Below are 19,694 nucleotides of genomic sequence, written 5' to 3'. Positions count from 1 at the left end.
GGGCGCGGGGCGGGCTGCGCGGCGGCGGGGTCGGGGGAGGAGAGGGGGGCGGGTGGCGGGCAGGCGGTGGCGCTGCTCCCGCGTCACAGCGCCGGGCGCGGCGGGGAGATGCGGCTCCTGGCGCTGGCGGTGGCCGTGCTGCTGGCGCGGGCTCCGGCCCCGGGTAAGGGCGGCGGGACCGGGTGGCTCGGGGACCCTGGGCGGGGCTCGGGTGGCGGGGCCCGGGGAGGCCGGGGCTGGGGACCTGGGACTCGGGCCTGGCCGGGAGGCCCTGACGCCTCCGGGCCGCCCCCTCCCGGTCCCCGTCGGCGCCCGCGAGCCGGGGTCTATCGGTCGGGGCGGCGGAGCCCAGCGGAGCCTCTCGAGGGTCGGGGCTGCCGCGTCCCCGCCTCCCCTCCCGCTCGGCTGGGACCCCAGCGCTCCGCCGGACCCTCCGCAGCCCGGTTCTCTCCCAGGGGCCAGGCCTCCAAGTGGAGGATGCGAGCGAGTCCTAGTCTTGGCGTGCTTTCTGTTTTCTTCCCAAGTCAGCGCCGACGACTGTTGCAGATTAGTGGGCAGCGACTTCCCTTGCATTCTCTTCGGAGAGTTCTTTGGAGGACCGGTCCGAAGGGGCCGCATCTGCCGCCGGCCGTGGGGTCTGGGGACTTGATCGCGGGCATTTTGCGATGACCCGGCCTGGGGAGCTAGGGGATCCTCGGCTGGATGAAGCCGGGCCCTTTCCCCTTTCCCTGAGCACCCGACTTTCGGCGCAGCGTCTACCCGCACTACGGGCTTTCATCTGGGGTTTCTGCTTCCCACTCCTAAGGTGCTGAAGACTTTTCTTTATTTCCCAAGGCTGAAAGGGCAGTGTTGGCTAGAATAATAGTAATAATAAATATATGGATGGCACTCACATTTCCTGGGTGCCCATTGGGTGTTACAGTTATCGCCTTTAATCACACAGTGCTTCAGAGTAATAGTGACAAGAGTAAATATATATCCAAGTGCTTTGCAAACATTAATTCACTTAAACTTGTCTCTGAGCGAAATGCTTATTATTATCCCTTATTTTATAGATGAGGAAACAGGCCAGGTCCATGAGTTGACTTGCTTTAAGTCACAAAGCTTATACCTGGTTTAGCTGGGATTTGAACGCAAGAATCCTGGGTCTAGACCACTTTTACTGGCTAGGCTGTGTTGCCAGTGTTTTTTAAGTAAGGGGGCTGATGAACAGAGTTAAGTAATTTTCCAGCATTTGGGTGGGTGGCCCAGCATTTGAGCCAGCATAGATCGGGTCTGATGGGGGAGGGACTTGGTTCCCAGTGGGAAGAAATTTACCCCTTGTCCCCTGGCTGCCAGGGCAGTGGGGTTTCCAGTGAACTTGAAATCGGCCCTGTGGGAAATGTTCTTCACAGTTGTTGCTGTCTTGGCTCACAGTTCCTGGAGGTTCGACTGAGAGAGTTGGGCCAGGGCAGCTCTAGTGGCCAGCAGCCAGCAAGACGCAAGAGGGAGGTGCAAGGGTGTCTGTTCCCTGGGCTTTACGACCTTTAATCCCAGGTGCTGTCAGCAACGGTGTCCCCAGAGAGGGGCTTTTTCCAGGAAACCTCAGGAGCTTTGAGAACTGGAATCAGGGAATCTTTATTTATTTGGCCACGTTGTGCGGCATGTGGGATTTTAGTTCCCCGACCAGGGATCAAACCCCCGCCCTCTACACTGCAAGTGCAGAATCTTAACTGCGCACCGCCAGGGAAGTCCCCTGGAATTCGAGAACCGTTAGTCAGCCCTGGCTGTGCCCAAGGCTGTGTGATGATGGGAGCTTCTGCTTGTGCGGCCCTCAGAGTGCCAGTCATTCTTCTAAGCTTTCCGCCCACAGCCCCTGGTCGCGGCACCTCAAGGGAAGGCCTGGCAGATCCGCTTTATACCTAAGTCTGGGCTCTTAACCGCTGCACTTTTCTACATTTCTCTTTGGGGAAAGTGGGGCCTTAGGGGTTACCTGGTCCCACCCGTCATTTTACAGCAAACTGAGGGGGCAGAATATTTACTCAAAGCCACGCTGTCGTCCACATTGGTGCTTGAGAACTGTCTCTGATGCCAGATGGCCTCGTGGCTAATTCCAGCCCTGTCATGTTCTGTGCGAGCTTGAGCAAGTGGCTTACCTTCTCTGGGCCTTAACCCTCTTGTCTGTAAAATGGGGATAAACAAACTATAAGGATAAATTAAGGAAACACAAGTAAAGTGCTTAGGACAATCCTTGGTCTAGAGTTCACACCCAGTAAGTGTTAGTGTCCATCCTGGATGTGAGCTATTTTAAGGTGACCACCTTAATATGAAGGCATTACCCTGTGGGCTGGATCTCTGCTTGGTACTTGGTAAACACTGGCTTCTAGCGCCATGGGTTTTAAAGTGATACAGTTATATTTCTTTCAGAGATTTATTTGTCACGAATTCAGACTATCCTGTTAGTAAGAGTGAGATTACTGCCAACTGGTACACACAGTGTGCATTCCTTATCAATGCAGAGGCTCCTGGCTTCCTGAAAGGAGAGGGGAAGTTTCTTCTAGACAGACAAGTGTGGGGCACAGAGCCATTAGCGCTTAGCTCGCCCAGTTGGAACAGAGGGACCCTAGCCTTGCCACCTGTGTATCCCAGGCGAGGCAGGCACTCTGTTTCTGTTAGAAGTTCTATACTCCCCTGTACCTGGAAGCTGCTATTTCTCACTTCATAAGTGTGGGGAGCGGGTAAGTGGGGTAAGGGAGAGAAGAGGGTTGAGTACTAGATGAATAGGTTGTGTACTATTTAGCTATACTGAAGGCCTTTTAGGCTGTTTTCTGAGCTTTAGTTCTCTTCATAACATTATCCAAATGGGAACAAGAGGATTAGACCCCATAAATCTTACCTACAGGAACTTAACATTTGTTTACAGGGGGAACCAGCTATGTAATTTGTGGGATTCAGTGCAAAATGGAAATGCAGGGTCCTTCATTTTAAACTTTTTAGGCTTTTAAAAGAGCAACAGCAGAGATTAAATCAAATGGAGCCCCTCCAAGCTCAAGGCCCTGCATGACTGCTGATCACGCCCCCGAGAAGCCCAGCCTTCTTCCTATAGATCGCTGTGTGTGTCACTTTCTGTTATTTCCACCTGCCCTGTTCTCAGAGCATGCAAACATTTGTCAGTATTTTAAAGGTGCTTTTCTAAAGTAGCATTTTTATGTATTTTAAAAAAATATTTGTTTGTGCCGGGTCTTAGCGGTGGCATATGAAGTCTTAGTTGCTGCATGTGGGATCTGGTTCCCTGACCAGGGATTGAACCCAGGCCCCCTGCCTCGGGAGTACAGAGTCTTAGCCGCTGGGCCACCAGGGAAGTCCCTAAAGGTGCTTTCTTGTTGGAGCCTTATACTCACCATGCAAGGCGTCATCTTCCTGCTTTTGAAATGAGGGAACTGAGGCCCTGAGGACCCCACTCCTAGTGGAACCAGGTTTCCAGCCTGGCTTTCTTGGATTCCAACCCCTGGCTCTCTGCCCAGTCCTGCCACACTGCTGGCAGGGCCCTGGGCCTTGAGCATCCTGGCGCCAGCCCATGAGTGGAGGGCATATCTGCCTACCAGGTTATGGTACATGTGCTTGTTGAAGAAATAAGGTTCTCTGCAACAGGAAGCCTGACCGTCTGTTTTGGGTCAGTCTCTTTCTTGCCCATGTTGTCATATTCCTCCTTTGAGAACTGGTCCTGGGGGCCCTGACTGGCGTGCAGTGGCCCCTCCTGAGGTCTGTCTGCAGACTAGGTGGCTGCCTGGGCAATGGTGCGGTGCACTTCACTGGAGGATACTGATCTTCCCATTTCCAGCCTGCACTAGGCTCCTCCTGCCTCAGGCCCATTGCACAGGCAGAACCGTCTTCCACAGAGATCATCGGCTCGCTGCTGCCCTGAATTTGTGTCATGAGCTCCGCCTCAACCTTCCACTCACTCTCACCTCCCCAGGGTTTCTTTCCTCCCTGACACACGGAGATCAGAGTCTCACTCTCGGTTTTGTAAGCCCCGCGTCGTTTCTGTGTGGTACGTGACACTTGGTAGTCACGTTCTCCTGTGTCTTCTTCCTGATGGCCGGTGCAGTGCCTTGTCCACTGGACCCTCAGCTCCTTGAGGTCGGGGTGCCTCTTCTCACAGTGCTCGGCGCATGGCTCTTCTCAGCAACTATTTGTCAACTGATTAAGTGAGCAAAGCATAAGCTGGGGTGTGAGCTGGAGGGAGCGGAGTGCTGCGTGTGCAGGTGGCCGGGGTGGGGGCGGGGGTGGGGGTCTACCTCCCACCTCACTTCCCGGCAGCGCAGGACCAGAAAGCAAGGAATTTAGTTCTCCAGCACAGAGTAACTTCAGTGCTTCTTCCTCCTCGGCTGGAGAGGGGAGACTCTGCCCTGCCCGGGGCTACTCCCTTACCTTATGTGGTGTCAGAGCGTCTAGGGACACCTGACTCTCCTGTCTGGTAGCTGGCTTGGTCCACCTTGCCTGCTTTGCCCCTCTGCCCTGCAGGGTGTGGATGCTCTGTTGTTCAGAATGAGACCCAGAGGGCAAAGGCTAGGAGCCCTTCCTAGCACCACACTCTAGCCAGCCTGCCTCTACTGCATGCCTCTGGGCCGCTCTGCAGTTTCTCTGCGGAGCCATATGCTGCTGCTGCTGCTGCTGCTAAGTCGCTTCAGTCGTGTCCGACTCTGTGTGACCCCATAGACGGCAGTCCACCAGGCTCCCCCATCCCTGGGATTCTCCAGGCAAGAATACTGGAGTGGGTTGCCATTTCCTTCTCCAATGCATGGAAGTGAAAAGTGGAAGGGAAGTCGGTTGAGCTGTGTGGGGCCTGATAATTGCCATGGGCAGAAGCTGTGTGATGCTCTTCTCTAGTATTTAATATGGGGTGGGAGGTGGGAGGGGGATTCAGGATTGGGAGCTTGTATACACCCATGGTGGATTCATGTCAATGTATGGCAAAACCAATACAGTATTGTAAAGTAAAATAAAGTAAAAATAAAATTTAAAAAAATAAAATAAAATAAACATCCAGCTCAGCAAACGTCTGCAAGGCACTGGGTCCTCTACCTGCGTTTTCTCCCTCCCTCGAGCAATGCCGCTTCTCACAGCTGTTTGCCTTTGGGCTGAGTTGTGTTCCCTAGGCTTGAGGTAGTCATCTCCAGTGTAGAGCGGAGGGCGTTACCTGGGGCAGTGGCTTTCTGAGAAGGTCACGGTATGCATGGGGGACCATACAACCTGAGAGCCTTAGTCTTTTAACAAAGCTAAATGCCCCGAGGAACCTGTGGGCATTATCGTTCCAGTCACCACCCCCATACTCTCGTGTTGAAAGTAGGTGTAAATATCTGGGCTGGTGTTAAGACCAGGGCCAAAATAAGCCTTCCTGGGAGGAAGGTTGAATTGCTTCACTGGGGCCGCTGTCACAAAGTGCCACAGACTGGGGGCTTGCCAACAGTTTCGTTTCTCCCAGCCCCAGGGGCCAGAGGTCTGCAGGGTCGCTGTCTTCTGAGCCCTTTCTCCTGGGCTGCAGTCGGCCGTCTTCTTGTATGTCTCCATGATCTTTCCTCCGTCTGTGCCTGCTTCCTAATCTCCTCCTATAAGGACACCAGTCATGTTGGATTGGAAAAGGAAATGGCAACCCACGCTAGTATTCTTGCCTGGGAAATCCCATGGACAGAGGAACCTGGTGGTCACAGTCCATGGGCTCGCAAAAGAGTGACTAGTCAACGACAACACGTTGGATTGGGATCCTTTATGAGGGCCTCGTTTTAACTTTGTCATCTCACTAAAGGTGCTGTCTTCAGTACAGTCCCATTAGGAGCTCCTGGGGATTAGGTCGTCATTTTAACTTCATCGTCTCACTAAGGGTTCTCTCTCCAATACAGTCCCATTCGGAGCTCCTGGGGATTAGGGCTTCAGTATAGGAATTTGTGGGGGACACTGTTCTGCTCATAGGGTCTTTGCACATCAGTGGGAGTGACGTGTTTGGGCCATTTGTAAGAGAGGGGTTAACTGAAGGCAGAGAGGCGTTTCCATCTTTAACTGGGGAAGATGGTGCACTTTGCTCCCTTTCCCGGGAGCTGCTAACTCGGCCTGAGCTGCAGAAGTGGAAGAGTTACTAGTTTGCCTCCAGGATGGAATCTGGCCTCCCATGAGGACCGGAGCACTTGGCATGTTCTGGTTTCAGCCACTATAAATAATCCCTCCTTCCTGCAGCGTTAATAGGAGGAGACGAGGGTGTGGGGCCCGGCTGTGCGAGCGCATCCCATCCATGCTGTTTCAATTCCCTGCCTTCCCCAGCTCTGCTTGCCTCCACTGGGGAGACCCTGGGGGCGGGCAGAGCAGGACTTCAGTTCTGGAAGCCAGCTGCTCCATCTCTGCTGCTCTCTGCCTGCCAAACTCTTGGGCAGCTGTTGAAGTGGGGTCAGCCTGGCATTTCTGTGCTCTTCAGGGGGCTCCCACCATGGGGCCTGAGCGGACTTTGGGGAAAATGCTCTTGGCCTAATATACCGTGGTGTGTGGGCTGGTGGGCGAGCTGCAGGGAAACGGTAAGGGCAGTCCCTCCTCTGTCCTGTGGGAGTGACTTGCGTAGATAGTGAGATTGTTACTAGGGGGCGTGTGCCTTCCTTGGGTACCTGTTGGTCTGCATTCCCGAGTGAATGTCTGTCTCCCTGGGTGGCTTTCTCTTTGTCACTGTAAACATACAAGACCTCATTCTTGTTCACAATGAGCTGAGTCCAGCCAAGCACCCATCTTTTCCTTCTGAATTCACTTCCATCTATTTTTTTTCTAAATGGTAACAAAAGACTATCACAGTGCTGTTAGCTGAATAATGACCCCCCAAAACGTCTGCATCCTGATCCCTGGAACTGTGGATGCAGTTTAAAAGGCGCTTTACGGATGTGATTAAGTTAAGGATCTTGGAGTATCCTGGAGTGTCCTGGTGGCCTGGCTTTTAAGAGCTGAGAAGCAGAAGAAAATTGACTCTCAAGTTGTATCTCTGGAGGTGTTCAGTTTATTAAATGAACAGTGGAAACTTTGTGGAAACGATATGTAAGGAGGAGCTTATCGCCTGAAGTTTTACTATGAAGGATACTGTTTGTGTTAAACTCTCCCTGTCACCCCCAGCACACACAGGGCCTCACCTTGTTGACTCACAGCCTCTTCACAGTGGAAGGTCTAAATCTTTACTCTCTTTCTCATCCTTCCTCCTTGCTTACCTGTAGCACTGACCAGGGTTCAAAGTCTTGGGCAACTCTGCCATCCAGGCCCCCAAGTCACCTCGTGTGACCAGGAGGTGGTATTTCAGGGCTCTTCATAGTTCAGGATGACCTTGGGCACACCTGCTTGTGCGGTAGGGCGTCATGCTTCCTGGAGTTGCTTGCTGGGCAGTGCAGGGATGATGATGTGGGATCTGGTGAGAAGACAGCCCAGCTTGGACAGTAGCAGGCTCTGGGCATCCTTTCCTTCCTGGACTCTGCTGCACTCACGAGCTCCCGGGCTGCACGGCTGCAATATGTAATCCCTGCAGATGCCGTGTGGTGTGTCTACTGGGAGAAGACCTTGGCAAGGGTAGCTGGGCTGGCTGATCTTGGGTGGACAGGGAGTGGCACCCTCAAATGTCAGCTTGGAGTAGAACCATGGCTGGTGAGAGTCAGCCCTGAGACCAAAGGACAAGACTTCGACCTGGGCCTGGTTTCCTGGAGCACACTTCAGGTTGCTGGGCGAGTCTGGTGCCCCTCTCTGCTCCTGGGCTCATTGGCTCTTTTTCCCTGCACTTCAGCTGTTAGACCGTGGATCATGGTCCTAAGAGGCTTGGAGTGAGAGACTGAGGCACCTCTGTCGTTCCAGCTCCCTGGTACTAGTTTAACACTCACCTGACCAGTACTGATATCTGCCTTGGTTGTAGCAGAAATAGCTGAGACACGGAATGGGGCCACAGCGTTGCCTCCTCAGGGAGGCGATGAAACTGATTGGAGCAGGCCTTGGGGAGGCAGGTAGGAAACGTGGATTTGATGTCAGCGAGATATTTTTAAGAGCTTCCCCAAATTTAAATCTTTATGTGAAATCTCCTGAATTTTAAATATCAGCAACTAACTAAAAAAAGAGAAAAGCATCTAGGCCAGGTGATCGGTGACTTGCAGGGGATCATCTCATAGGTTGAGGACATGGGGGCCCACAGAGGCCCACTCCATGCCCCAAGGAAGGCTCCCTCGTGAAGGCAGCGTGCGCATAGAAGGGGTGGAGGTGGCCCGCCTCTCTGGCCTGCACATCATTCTGGCTCCTTGAGAGAAGAGGCTGTGTGTGCGCACCCAGGAAATGGTGGTGGCCTTCCTCATTCTCTTCCTCCCTTTTTTCTCTGCAGAGGTCTGTGGAGCCCTCAACGTCACCGTGTCCCCGGGGCCCGTGGTTGACTACCTAGAGGGGGAAAATGCCACGCTTCTCTGCCACGTCTCCCAGAAGAGGCGAAAGGACAGCTTGCTGGCTGTGCGCTGGTTCTTCGCGAGGCCAGACTCCCAGGAAGCCCTGATGGTTAAGATGACCAAGCTCCGGGTGGTGCAGTTCTACGGGAATTTCAGCCGCAGCGCCTACCGGCAGAGGCTGCGCCTCCTTGAGGAGCGGCGTGGGGCGCTCTACACGCTCTCTGTCCTGACCCTCCAGCCAGCAGATCAAGGGCATTATGTCTGCAAAGTCCAGGAAATCAGCAAGCACAGGAATAAGTGGACAGCTTGGTCCAATGGTTCCTCAGGGACAGAAATGAGAGGTAAGAATACGTCTTCTCTCTGGGAAGAGGGGGAGGGGGCAAGTCAGAGGGTCTCCCTCCAGCTGGCCAAACAGTGGCCTCCAGGGCAGTCCTACTGTGCTAGAATACATCTTCTGGACTCTAAGGGCCAGGCTGTATGAGCCAGGCCATGAGAATGAGGGTTGATCTTTATGGGGATGCTGGCGCTAACCTTTGCTACAGACGGAAAGTCAGGACAGAAGGTGTCTGGCCTCATGCCAGCCAACCTGCCCCTGGGCAAACTTGTTTTGTACCTGAAAGAGGGGACTGGCTGTGTGGTTTGTCTGCCTCTTGCTCAGGTCTGCGCTGCCTTGATTGCTTTGCCTGGGGATGGGAGTGCCGGATGCCTTTGAGAGGAGGCGCACATTGGGAGTGCCTTGATGTGAATTGCCAGGCCTCAGAGCAGGGCAGCCTGGAGGCTCTGATCCATCGCCCAGAGGAACTGATCCAAGCCTCAGGGAACAGCTCACTCAGAGATTCATCCAAAAGTGGGCAAGGGACCAGAGGTGGCCCTCCCTTTCTGGAAACAGATAAGAGGCATGGGCCGTGTTCTGGAACATCTTAGCTACCAAATGCTGTATTTAAGGGTTATCCCTTTTTTTGGTGGAGTTCCCACGTGTGGCTTGTAGGATCCTAGTTCCCTGACCAAGGATTGAACCTAGACTCAGGCAGTGAAAGCATCAAGTCCTTACCACTGGATCACCAGGGAGTTTCCCAATGGTTATCATTTTTTAGCCACTGATGTTCCATTCAAGAAGCCACCTATCGCAATTCTAATAAGACTTGTTATTGTGTGCTAAAATTACATCTTTGATTGCTTTGCACATGAATTTGGCCTGGTAGAAAATCAAGAGGACCACAAAATAAACCTGATGATAAATCTAATTTTATTTTATACATGTCATTTAAATGAAAAGCAATAGTGATGCTGTTAAAGGGACAGAACCCAGCTGTGAACAGGCAGTTTAATATCCTGTGTGTTACCCGGTCGCTTCCCGGATGACTTAGTGGTGAAGCATCTGCCTGCCGAGCAGGAGACTCAGGATACTCAGGTTCGATCCCTGGGTCGGGACGATCCCCTGAAGGAGGAAATGGCAACCCACCCCAGTATTCTTGCCTGAAAAATCCCACGGAGAGAGGAGCCTGGTGGGCTACAGTCTGTGGGTCGCAAGAGTCAGAACACGACTGAGCAAGTGAGCACGCATATGTCAAAGTAAATAATTCACAGCTTCATTTGTCTTTGGAGTTTGCTTATCTTCATGTTCTTAAGCACGGAATGAAGTATTATCTGAAATGTGCACTTTTTCTCTTTAAGCAAATTAATTCAAGACAAGAAATGACTATTAATATAAATATGTATTTTGGCACAGAAAATAGAAAAATCAGGTCACCACAGGCTGAGGAGAGAATCCACTCTGGATATCACTTGGCTCTAAAACATATGATCTTTCGTATACCCTTTTAATTTTTATGTCCCGATGTATTCTGGAGCCCTGTGGTAAATCTCCGGGCAGTAACGACTCTCTGCCAATTAGAAGAGATAAAAAGGTTCCTTGCATTCAAGTGAGTGCTGTCGGCACATCCATTATTTCAGGTGTGTCCCCGTCAGTGAGTGAAGTTGGGTTCCTTCTAGAACATTTATTTGGTTACATGTTACCACAACTTAAGGTGGTTTGCGCAACTACACTGAAACTAACCTCTTTCCCCCACTTCTTGGTACTTTGATCTGCTCTTGTGAGTGTGAGAGGAAGGGGTGGAGTTACAAGGGGGTGTCCAGGGAATTGTATATAAACTGCAACCGGTCACATTCCTGCCGTGTCCCTAAGACGGTGTCTCCTGACACAGTCCAGCTCCTTAGCCATGTGCTTGCAGAGTACTTTCCCAGTGTCTTGCAAAACGAGAAATCTGAACAAAAATTAAAAAACAGACCAAATAACCAATCTACCCCAACAATTGCAATTTTATTTGCTTTATTTTGTCCGTGTGTGTTTTTGAGTTTCTCTAAAATTGGAATAAGTCCTTGAGCATGTCTGTGGAGGTGACTAAAAAAATAAATAACAAATTATTGGGAAAAAAATCTATGTTAATAAATGAGTTTGTCCTGGGTTTTTCCCTGGGGACATCTCTGAAAGGGTGTGGCTAAAAAAATACAGGCTGTATTAATTTGGGGCAAAACATAAGTTGTCATTTTATGTTTTAACTGAACAAATTATTAAAGTATGATGGAGAATCGGGGATTTTGAAGAATGGGAAGATTTAAACTGGGGTCTGTGTGAAAACCACGTATATACGAGACCGTGGAGGGGGCGAGCTCCTGATTCTGGGAGATGATAATTGTCGTCACAGTGAAGAGTGAACGTATGTGACCCTGTAGGTTGCTGGGGTCGTGCTGGCCTTATTTTAGAGACTCTGCCACATCCCATGAACCTGCCAGCGTCAGTTTACTGTACGGAGGCAGGCGGCAAGGCAAAGGGTGCCGCGCAGTTTCCTCAGTTGCTTGTGCTACGTGACCATTTCAGTGCGCCCGAAGCCGTGCCTGCAGAGAACCTGGATCCAAGAGCCCTGAGTGCCGCGTGGTGTGGGAACCCTCTGGAGAGGTTTCCAGGAGGTGGACGTTAGGTTTGATTTCATTTAATTGTTTCATGAGTGATTTGAAAAGGGGGCACATATCACCTTAATGAACTTTACATAAAATACGAAACTGGGAGATGTTCTTAACATCAACAAGGAGTAACACATGACAAGTGGGAATCCAGAGAGGCGAGTGATATAAACAGGATATAACAGAGTGAGATTCAGTTTGGAAAACGGCAGAGTGATGTACATCTAGGGGAAACGGCTCGCAGGCAGTGGTGGAGAGTCAATAGGAGGCTGTCCGTGCAGGGACTTCAGTGGTGTCAGTGGCAAATTAGATGCTCATCTGTAGGGTGACGGGGGCTTCCCTGGTGGCTCAGTAGGTAAAGAATCCGCCTCTAATGCAGGAGACCTGGGTTTGATCCCTGAGTTGGGAAAATTCCCTGGAGAAGGAAATAGCTACCCACTCCAGCATTCTTGCCTGGAAAGTCCCATGGACAGAGGAGCCTGATGGGCTACAGTCCTTGGGATCACAAGAGTTGGATACAACTTAGTGGCTAAACCCCCACTGCAGGGTGATACGGCAGAGCAGACGGCCCATGTTATTTCCATCCATGTCCAAATTGGCCTGGTGTCCCTAAGAAGGGAGTCGGCTGTGTTATGTGGACTCTGCTGGGGAGACACTAGTGTGCACCGCACAGTCTATTTGGGGAGCCTCATTTGTAGAAACACAGATTCGATCTAGAAAAGAGTAGCAAGCATGATCATGGAGTGAGTGGCAGCCTTCAGAGGACGATCGGTTTAGCCGAGGAAGCTTTGCTGGGCTCAGGGAATTGCGTGTGGACTAGAGTGCTTGGTGGATTCATTTATTCCTCACTCAGTGGGGATCGGTTTCCTGGAGCACCTGCTCTGTACCTTGCTGTGCCAGAAACTTGGGGTCACAGGGCGGATCTGTCTATAGCATGGCAGATACAGAAACAGATATGATGTCACGGCGTCCGGCGCAGTGATAAAGGTGTGCTTGGAGCAGTGTGTGAATGCATAGGAGGCCCCCAAGGATGTGAGGAGCCGGCAGTACTCGAGCCGCCATTGGCGGTTTATGTGGGGCAGTGGACGAGATGAGCGGCATCTCGGTGGGTAGGGCGTGCCACAGCAGTGAGCCAGGACTGCTGGAGTCTGAACTGGGGGGCGGAGGTGGCGGTGGGTGTAGGGGAAGCAGGCTGGGCTGATGGCAAAGAGTTTACACTTGATACTGTAAGCTAGTGCTCTCAACCTTACCTAATGATCAGTATCACCAAAGCCAGATTCTGAAGTATCTGCCCTAGAGATTCTAGTCTGTTCAGCCTGGGTTGGAATTTGAATATTTAACATCCAGTCTAGGTGATTTTCGGGGCTTCTTAGGTGGTGCTGGTGATAAAGAACTCACCTGTCAATGCAGGAGAAGTACGAGATGCAGGTTTGATCCCTGGGTCGAGAAGATCCCCTGCAGGAGGGCGTGGCGTGGAGAACTCCACGGAGGGCTACAGTCCATAGCATTGCAAAGAGTAGGACACAAATGAACTGACTTAGCACACTAGGTGGTTTTATCATCAGGCGTTTTTTGGAGACTCTTTTCTTTAGTCCTTGGCAAGTCCGTGGAGCATATGCAGTCTTTTGACAGAGCCCTCTGGGAGGACCAGGCGACAGAGTGAAGAGGCAGTCTTTTGCGGTTGCATGGGCTTTGTGAGAGTGTTAGTTGCTCAGTCATGTCCGAGTCTTCTAGACCCTATGTATTGTAGCCTGCTCCTCTGTCCGTGGAATTCTCCAGGCAAAATACTGGAACGGATTGCCATTCCCTTATCCAGGGAATCTTCCCAACCCAGGGATTGAACCCTGATCTCCTGCATTGCAGGCAGATTCTTTACCATCTGAGCCGCCAGGGAAGCCCATTGCACAGGCTTTAAATGATGCCAAATTGGGTAGTAGGAATGGAGAGACATTAGAGGTCAAGTAAGAAGACTTTAATAACTGGATGCGCAAGGGAGAAAGCTCTGGGGTGATACCCAGGAGAGTAACGCAGTGTGCCCGGGGAGCTTGCCATGACTGGCAGAGGGAGCGTGAGAGACGGAGCTCGTCCACAGGGACACTGAGAGTGAGCTGGGGGGAGGCCACCCGCGGATGACCAGGAAGTGCGCAAAAATGTGGATCTGAAGGGCCCGTCTGATCCGGCTTGTGAGAACTGAATCTGAGTCAGGTAGGTGAAGTCACCAGGGGGTGAGTTGATTTCCCAGGGGCAGGGGCCAAGGCGAGGAGCCCTGGGAAACACCAGTGTTTGGGGCAGCAGATGGAGCTAGCTTGGCGTGGTGTCTGGAACGGGCTCCTCTGGCCCAACCCCATGGCTGCCTGGAAAGGGCAAAGTCTTTTCAGTAGGAGAGCAGCAGCGGAGGGTAAGGACGCAGCGGCTTCTCAGAGATGCTCCAGGCAGGAAGGTGGTGCATTGGCTTGATTCCGGCTGCCAGGTGAGCCCTGTGTCCTCTTTATCGGGAAAATGAGGAAGGGAGACTGACTGATAGCCGTGGGTGGATCGAAGGGGCGGTCCCTCCCTCTGGGTCACTGCAGGGCCCCGGCTGCCCCCAGGATGGACGTGAGATGGGAGAGGTGAGTGGGGGTCTTCACTGCCAGGGTGGGGTGAAGGGCCTCTCTCCAGCCCAGACCACAGGGAGCCCTCGTGTGGCGTCTGAAGCGCCCCCTCCACCCCACACCTTGCTCTCCCCGCCTTCCAATCTGCACTTTGATTTGCCATCTCAACAGCTCTGTTCCCTCTGCCTTAGTTCCAATAAATACTCTGATGGTGGGGAAAAAAAAGGTCTCTAGGAAACAGCTTCTGGCTCATTCATCATGAGCAGGGCAGATGCAGGGGCGGACCTCACTGCAGGTGAGACCGGAGGAAGTGAGCGACACAGCCCTGCCCTGGCCGACACCAGAATATGGGGAGGCCCAGTCTGGAGTGCTGCACGCCCAGCATGGAACAGGCCCAGCGCGGCTGCAGCTGACGGAACAAGGAGGTCAGGATGGGAACAGAGGGAGCATGGGCAGTGATTTGGGGTAATTTCCAACAGGGAGATGAAGCTGTTCAGCACAGTCTCTTAAAAGGAGCCTTATTGATGGTTGGGAGGGTCAGGGTTTTCTGAATTGGAGGCTTCATAGATTGATGAATGCAAAGTTTTCCAAATGTTCTTGGTTCCTTTAGGCCAAAAGAAATAAATGATAAGTTTGCTTTTTAAGTAGTTGGGTCCAACAGCCTGAAAAAGGATTTCTGTTCTAAACACAGAGCATAATGTGTCCCTAGGCGTGGAGACGAGCTGTTGTTCTCTTTGGGGTTGATTCCAAGATCACTTACAAATCGAGGTGAAGATTTGCTGTTTTAGGGGCCACCATCTGTCCTCTAGGTGCAAAACAATGAATTTTAACTACGTGTAATCAGTTTTTTCACACATTGTGATACTTTCTGACAGTTACATTACCCTGTCCCTGTAGACACAAAGGTGTTATAGCATCTGACACTGCATTTGTCCTGTGCACCCACCGCTGACTGGAACTTGTAGTGCCTCAGGCGTGCAGTTTATAAAGGAAGCTGTCTGTCTTCCTTCAGCCTTTCTGCACAGTCTTCGCCCTGTCTGCCCCGCGTCGCTTCATCCAGGTGCGTGCTGGTTGGCTCTGTGCCTGCTTTCTCTAATCGTCCTTGGCCTCCCTTTTCTGCCTCTGTTCCCCAAGCTTTGGCGGTGTCTCTGCCTCTGTGCCTTTGCCATCCTGTCTGATGCCCCAGCGGCCTCCCACATCTGTCCTCCTTTCTGCACTGATCAGCCTGGTCTCTCTCAGGACACGCAGACCCTGGATAGTTCTAATCACGAGGACAGCCCTGAGGGGTAGACCAGCTCCTAAGCCTGGATTTTCTTCAGGAGAGTTTCCCAGATGAAGCCTGAAGATCCCTGGGGCTCCTGGTCAACGATAGGCTCCGGCAGAGTCCTGGGTGCCACATGTCCCTAACAGTTGTTGACACGGGCCAGTTAGGGGCTCTGCGCGAGGGTGCCGCATGGCCCCTTTCCACCAGGGAGTGTGGGCCCCAGGGTCTCAGGAGTGGAGCTGCCATCCGTTTCGGCTTCTGTTCTTAGGGGTAGAGCAGCTTCCACGCCTGGTTCTCCAGGCTTTGTATAGAACTATTGTCAATGGCTTTTCAGCCTGGTTCTGCCACCCACAGATTCAGAAGCAGTCTGATATTCTAAGCAGAACTGAATCTCCTTCCTTTCAGATGGAGATGTTTTCATTAACGGTGAAAATGCTAATAATGGAAGCAATTTGTAAGGGCTGTCTCCTGCAATTTAAACAGTATTTCAGTCTAACCCCAAATAACATATTTTAACAAACCATATTGTTATTTGACTTCAGATTATATAAGCAAGCTTTAAATGTTACAAGTGGACAAAGAACATGGAAAACTGTGTTTACCCTAACTGTATTTAGGGGAAAGATGAAATTATAATTTCTTATCTGTTTAACCCTGAAATATTAGAGAGAATTTAATAACTGGATCTGAAAGTACCACCACAGGGAACTGATATTTCAAGTTTCAGTGGAAGAAATTAAATAATTCCTTTTTCCCCAGAGACACAGAGCAGATAATTAGGGATGAGATTAACTAAACATTTAGTGCCACTGCTTAATTAAGCAAGCTCACATCATGATGTTTAAAGTGTCAACAGGTCCAGATACTCAAAGGGAACAGATTGACAACCAGCGTGTAATTTACACACAGCTTCAAACAATCCCTCATCGTGTCTCTCCTCATTCTAACTGCCATGGTCTTGGAGGAATTTAAGAGATTGGAACAAACTCAGGAGCATGTATGAAGCTCCAGTTCATGAGCCTGTGATCCCTCTGCTTTGCCCAAAGAGAGGTACATGTAGGGAGGCTTGATCCCCACTGTCCTGGGACCCAACCTCATAATCTGGAGGAGAAGTATGTCGCGATGGGTGTATATTTGATAGACTTTACTGATACAGCTAATAGAAAGTCTGGAAAGGCCATAGAGGAGGCTGACACTCACATGAAAGTGAGGAAAAGGCAGGCCACATTCTTGGGGGGCGGGAGAGCTTCACGTGGAGGATGAGGCATTCTGCTGGGGCTGCAGGGGGAAGGGGGCTCTGCGACTGTGGGCCCTGCCCCGCCAGGAGAGGAAACAGCCGGACAAAGGCGTGGGTGAGGGAGAAGAGGGGTTTGCAAACAACTGAGTGGAGCTAGGCGCGTGTTTGCAGTTGGTGAGGGCTGAGGTAGGCGGTGATAAGAGGAAGGGTTGCCTCGGTGGCCCTGGTCAGGGACCTTGACTCCAGGTGCCCTGTGGAATTCTCAGGCGCACCCACATGCCTGACACAGTGCGTGGTATAACGGACTTTTTAGATGAAGGACTGAATACTCATGGTTTTGAATAAAAGGCCATTTTAATTACTAGTAGCAAGAAGAGGAAGGTGGTAGCAAGAAGATAAGATATAGGGACGTCCTGCTGGTCCAGTGGGTAAGAATCTGCCTGCCAGTTCAGGGGACGTGCGTTCAGTCCCTTCTCCGGGCAGATCCACAGGCTGAGTGACGGGGAAACTAAGCCCGTGCACCTCAGTTACTGAGCCCATGTAGAGCCCGTGCCCGCAAGAGAAGCCCCTGCAATAAGAAGCCCAGACGCCACAACTCAAGAGTAGCTGCCACTTGCCGCCACCAGAGAAAGCCCCCACGCAGCAGCAGAGAGCCATCAGAGCCAAAAATAAATAAAATGAGGATAATATATAGATCTATCCCAGGGTCGTGTCTGGAGAGGGCTTGGGAAAACTTACCAAGCCTTAAGTTTTAATATTTTCTAAATACACATGGCCATGGACAGAGAAGCCTGGTAGACTACAGTCCATGGGATCGCAAAGAGTTGGACACGACTGAACGACTTCATTCATTCATTTGCATTCTGTAGCTGACTCCATCTTAGAATGCACAGTTCTTAGCCCACTGCCTTGTCACAATGGGAAGTCTATTTAATATGAGTTTTTGTTTGCTCTATTGCTGTATTTTCTAGAATTTATCTTAGAGTGAATGCAAAGGAAAGAGTGGCTTAAAATAGACAAAGTTGGAGCTTTTCCTTTCTCATCAGCTGCTCCATCACTGCAGGTCACCCAAAGGTCCTATGCACATATATGGCTTTGCCCAAGCCCCGAGAGAGACCGCCTTCAGCCTGAGGCTTGGAGGGTCAAGGGAGAAAGGAAGCAATAGGCAAACTTCAGAGAGCAGAGACAGAGGCCGTCTCTGTGCCTCTCTGGGTTTTAGTTGCCTTTCTTGAGAACACGGAGTCAGTTATAAATAGTGAGGAAACAGCTACATTTAGTTTTTTCCTTGGGAAACCATCTCGTCGTTGAATAAGAAAGGTCAGTGAAATGACTATATTAAATTTTGAATTTGAGCAAAGGTATTGCCTCCTTTTTTTTAAATTGTAGAGTCTTACGTGTATTTCGTATCACTAGAGCTCATAACTCAACCTATGCTCTTCAGTTTAATCCAGGGAAAACAAGAGTGACAGCAAGACCTACAGAATAAACATTTTACACAAGTGTTTTTTGCAAAGAACTCCGCAAGAGTCTCTTGATAACCTGTCTCTGCGCAGAAATACAAGGCGAAGAATACAGCTTTCTCTGGTCCTTGCAGACTTTTCTCTCCTAGTACTCTATGCAGAATGTTGCCAGCTTAAGGTCTGAGGGCTTCCCACCTCCATCTGTAAGAAACTAAGAACTCTCTGGCCATAAAGTGATCGTGATAGACCCAGAGCCAGCAGCTCCAAGGTTAGAGCCCTCCAGAGAAGTCAGCTTCAAAAGCCTGGTGAGCTGGTGTGATCCCACTGCTTCTGATGTGTATCTTCCATGGGAAGCAAGGTGCTGGGTAGGCCTGGGCTCCCTGCCCTGGCCTCTCTTCTCAGCCTTCTACAATGTAAGTTGGTCCCAGGACCAAGCTTTCTCTGGGATACCTTGACCCACCAATACAGCATCATAGTCATCCCATTCATCCATTCAAAGCAACTGTGGCTTGTTACGGACTAAGAAGGATTCTGGGACGCGAAAACAGGCGCAGTTCCAGCCTGCATGGAACTTCCTTCAGCTGGAGGAGGGGGATGATGAACCGGACCAATGAGCAAAGCGCAGTGATGCATTCTAAGGCAATGCATTCAGCAGGGAGAAAGGGTATGAAATGCTAGGCAATCACTGGAGGAAGGCCTCTCTGACTCAAATTCTCTCCAAGTTTGAGTCTGCCTTTTGGGAGACACATCATCCTTTATAGATGGTCTGCTCTTTTGAAAATAACTTCCTTGGAAGCTGTGTTCTTCACCTTGCATTTCCCTGCACTGAGACATGTTATTAGAGGGCTCTTTTGGAGTCCTGTGTAAACAGCACTTGTGTGATAGTCTTATTCCCTAGGTCCTGCTGTTGCTCTTGTTTTCCCTGGGTTAAACGGAAGAGCCTTGGTTGAGTTTTGAATTCTAGACCCTAACCTGGACTAGACGGGAGATTGAGGCCTAGGGTCTGGCTCCTCATGACCTGAATCCCCTCTCCCATGTCTCTTGGGACTCACCTCTTTCTGTCCTAGGAGTGTATGAGGCAGGGCTTCTCCATGAGGCTTCCTGGGACCTCGAGCCTCCGAATTGCCACAGCTTTGTGCTCCCTAATCCCTCCCCCAAAATACTTAAACCAGAAGTTCAGGGATCATGCCTGGGAATCCTCAAAAGGCCTAATGATTTCCTCTGTACACTAATGTGTTAAAAACCTTGATCTTCGGGCGCTCAGTAAAGGTGGTAGAAACAGGAAGGTACAGGCGTGTCTCACAGATCTGGCGCCAGTCCTCCCCGCCTCTGCGCTGCTGCTTCCCGGCCTCCTCACTCCCCTGTCTGCACCCAGGCCCTCCCCACGCTTCTCTCTACCAGCTCCTGCCTCCCAGAAGGTGTTCTGTGTCAGAAATGTGCTCCTCACTTTGGATGTAGCCCTTGGTTGTAATTTAAGCTCCTTTAATCATAGGATTCTTTGTGAAAGGAATTGGAGGCCCAGGTAAGCAGGTGGGAAAGAATATTGGGAGAAAGGGGGCTTTCCCAGGGCCTCCAACAATCCTGAGCCCACCATTCCATGAATGATGGGGTTGGGGGTGGGGTGGGGTGGGTCAGTCCTTCAAAGCAGGCTCAGATAAAGGTGTCTGTATCACTGGTGAACGGGAGACTAGGGAGGGAACAGGAAGTCCCTCAGTTGAAGGGCTTTGTCACAAGGTCTTGGCATGAACTTAGGGGGACACAGTC

General features: G+C 51.1%; 1 protein-coding gene across 1 annotated transcript in view; it reads left to right on the top strand.

Moving 5' to 3' along the window:
- The window catches only part of VSTM4 (V-set and transmembrane domain containing 4), an 80,329-nt gene continuing 60,635 nt past the window's right edge, over window positions 1-19,694 (top strand). Inside the window, exons 1-2 of the mRNA XM_069572289.1 lie at window positions 1-163; window positions 8,360-8,758. Of these exons, the coding sequence (XP_069428390.1) occupies window positions 109-163; window positions 8,360-8,758 (454 nt within the window). The 5' untranslated portion in view covers window positions 1-108. The remainder of the gene's footprint in view (window positions 164-8,359; window positions 8,759-19,694) is intronic.

The sequence above is a fragment of the Ovis canadensis genome, chromosome 25 (genome assembly GCF_042477335.2).
Source record: "Ovis canadensis isolate MfBH-ARS-UI-01 breed Bighorn chromosome 25, ARS-UI_OviCan_v2, whole genome shotgun sequence".
In the NCBI taxonomy this organism is placed as follows: Eukaryota; Metazoa; Chordata; class Mammalia; order Artiodactyla; family Bovidae; genus Ovis; species Ovis canadensis.
Note: the sequence above shows the minus strand (reverse complement) of the source record. Positions and strands in the feature narration are given on the sequence as shown.